At 20.7% G+C, this 2500-nt stretch overlaps 1 protein-coding gene across 1 annotated transcript in view; it reads right to left on the reverse strand.

Moving 5' to 3' along the window:
- The window catches only part of LOC105847444 (somatostatin receptor type 2), a 5162-nt gene extending 3173 nt beyond the window's left edge, over positions 1-1989 (reverse strand). The window contains exon 1 of the mRNA XM_065803727.1: positions 1853-1989. Coding sequence (XP_065659799.1) covers positions 1853-1904 — 52 coding nt within the window. The 5' untranslated portion in view covers positions 1905-1989. The remainder of the gene's footprint in view (positions 1-1852) is intronic.
- Between the last annotated feature and the right edge of the window lie 511 nt (positions 1990-2500).

The following is a 2500-nucleotide window of genomic DNA, read 5'->3' on the forward strand; positions in this document are numbered from 1 at the left end:
TTCATGAATCTTAAGTCTATTTGAGTCAGTTTAAAAAAAAAAACGTCTTCGGTTTAAAAAAAACTTAGTCTTTAACTTAGTTTAACTTTACCATCATCCTTATATGCCCATAATAATATGCATTTCATTTATAACACCATTATAGCAAACTATGGTGTCTTATAAATATCTTTTTCTGGATATATATATTCGTTTTATAATTGCATTGTTTATTTATTTTAATTGTTGCGTAATTGCATATATATGTTTATATATATATATATATATATATATATATATATATATATATATATATATATATATATATATATGTTTATATATATATATATATATATATATATATATATATATATATATATATATATATGTATATATATATATATATATATATATGTATATATATATATATATATATATGTATATTTATATATATACATATATATATATATTTATATATATACATATATATATATATGTATAGATATATATTATATATATATATATATATATATATATATATACATATATATATATATATATATATATGCATATATATATATATATACATATATATATATATATATATATATATATATATATATATATATATATATATATATATATATATATATATATATATATATATATATATATATGTATATGTATATTATATTATAGTGCTTGTTTCAGAATCATGAGTTCGATATCTTCTCTGCTCATGTGATATCAGTATAGAAAAAAAGCGAAAACTTTAAATGCTCTTTGATGATGCTCTGTGACAAGATCTTCATGAAGCACCTCAATGATCAAAACATACAATATAGAGTTATATCCTTCTTAAAATATCAGTTTAAGCTTGTCCTATAAACAGTATCTTCCTGGCTAACATACTACATTGCGTTGTTTTGATATTGGCCCAACGTGATGTGCTTGCTGGGTCCCATGATTAATCTAAGTTTTTTTAGCCATGTGTGAATTTATTTAAGGGTTTTTATATATAAAATAGATTAAAAGTAAAATAAATGTTTTATTAAAATATTATCCACATCTATTTTGCACTATTGACTTATTGTTTTTTATTAGTGTTTATTAGAAAAACTATTTTCTAATAAACACTAAGAATACGACGAAGAATGAGTGGGTTCAAAAAACGTGTTTTATGACAAAAATATTAAAAACAGCCGCAGCGCAGTGGTTAGAATTCTGGCTCAGAAATAAGAGTTTCGAGGTTCAATACCGGCTTTGGTTAGACAAGAGACACTGGCAATGTTTCATCGCAGTGCTCTGTGATAAGACCGTTTGGTCTTTTTGGAAAACCTTAAAAAGTTATTAAAAATAATAATAATAATAACAATAATAACAAAATATAAATATAAAGAAATACGTGGGACAAATGCAAGGGTTTATAAGAAATGTGTTTTATAATAAATAATATGAATATTTATCCATGCTTCTTTAAAGATTTTTTAAATAACATAACTTATAATATAGTTAAAAAAGTATTATGGGGGACAATGTTAGGTAAAATTATTTTCTTTTAGTCCTTTTATACTTTTTAAAACTTAATGTTAACATTTTTATCGTTATTAAGCATACAAAACTAAAAGAATAAAGATTATGATTCGAGATTTTTTCTTATGTAACTATATTTCTTTGTTTTACTTAAAAAAAAACTTTCAGTACTTCATTTTATCAACTTAATATTTACTAACTTAAATTTTATTATTATACTATTTTTCGATTAAACTTTTTTTAAAAGAATTACAAATATAAATTTTAAATAAGGTATTTTTTTTTTAATTAAAATTACTATAAATTATCACAGCATAAACATAGAATTATTTAAACTAACTTATAATGTCTTCGGTTTTTGATCTCTTTGAGTGGAATCTGTTTTTGGACATCCCCTTGCAATGGCTTGTTATAACATTTATGACATAAACTTGATTTGAAATAAAGTTATCTCATGATCTATGCTATACAACTAATAAAAAAACAAATGTTTCTTTTTTTTTATTGCTGAGTGAAAAATACACACCTTTAAATTATTTAAAAACATTTTTCTGTCGATTAATTTACATAATTTATCAGCATTTTTAATTGTTAAATTTAATGTAATTTAAATCTAAATTCTGAAATGTATTCACGCTATGTAATAAAATATGAATTAACTGCTGTAGTATAGATTGAGGAGCGTACAAGTGGTTACCCACATCAGGTGTTAACCTGAGTTAAAAATAATATATAACTTTAATGATGATGGTAATAAAGACGCCAATATATATATATATATATATATATATATATATATATATATATATATATATATATTATATTATGTTATATTATATTATATTTCAAACTTTGTATTAGCAATAAATGCATAAAAAATTTTAAGAAAAATACGATATTCTTTATTCTTGTCAAAATTGTAACTATGTAAAACATTTTCAAAAGATTTAATTTGCAATTAAAGTTCTGGTAGATGAAATTTAAAACT

The sequence above is a fragment of the Hydra vulgaris genome, chromosome 08, assembly GCF_038396675.1.
Source record: "Hydra vulgaris chromosome 08, alternate assembly HydraT2T_AEP".
Classification (NCBI taxonomy): Eukaryota; Metazoa; Cnidaria; class Hydrozoa; order Anthoathecata; family Hydridae; genus Hydra; species Hydra vulgaris.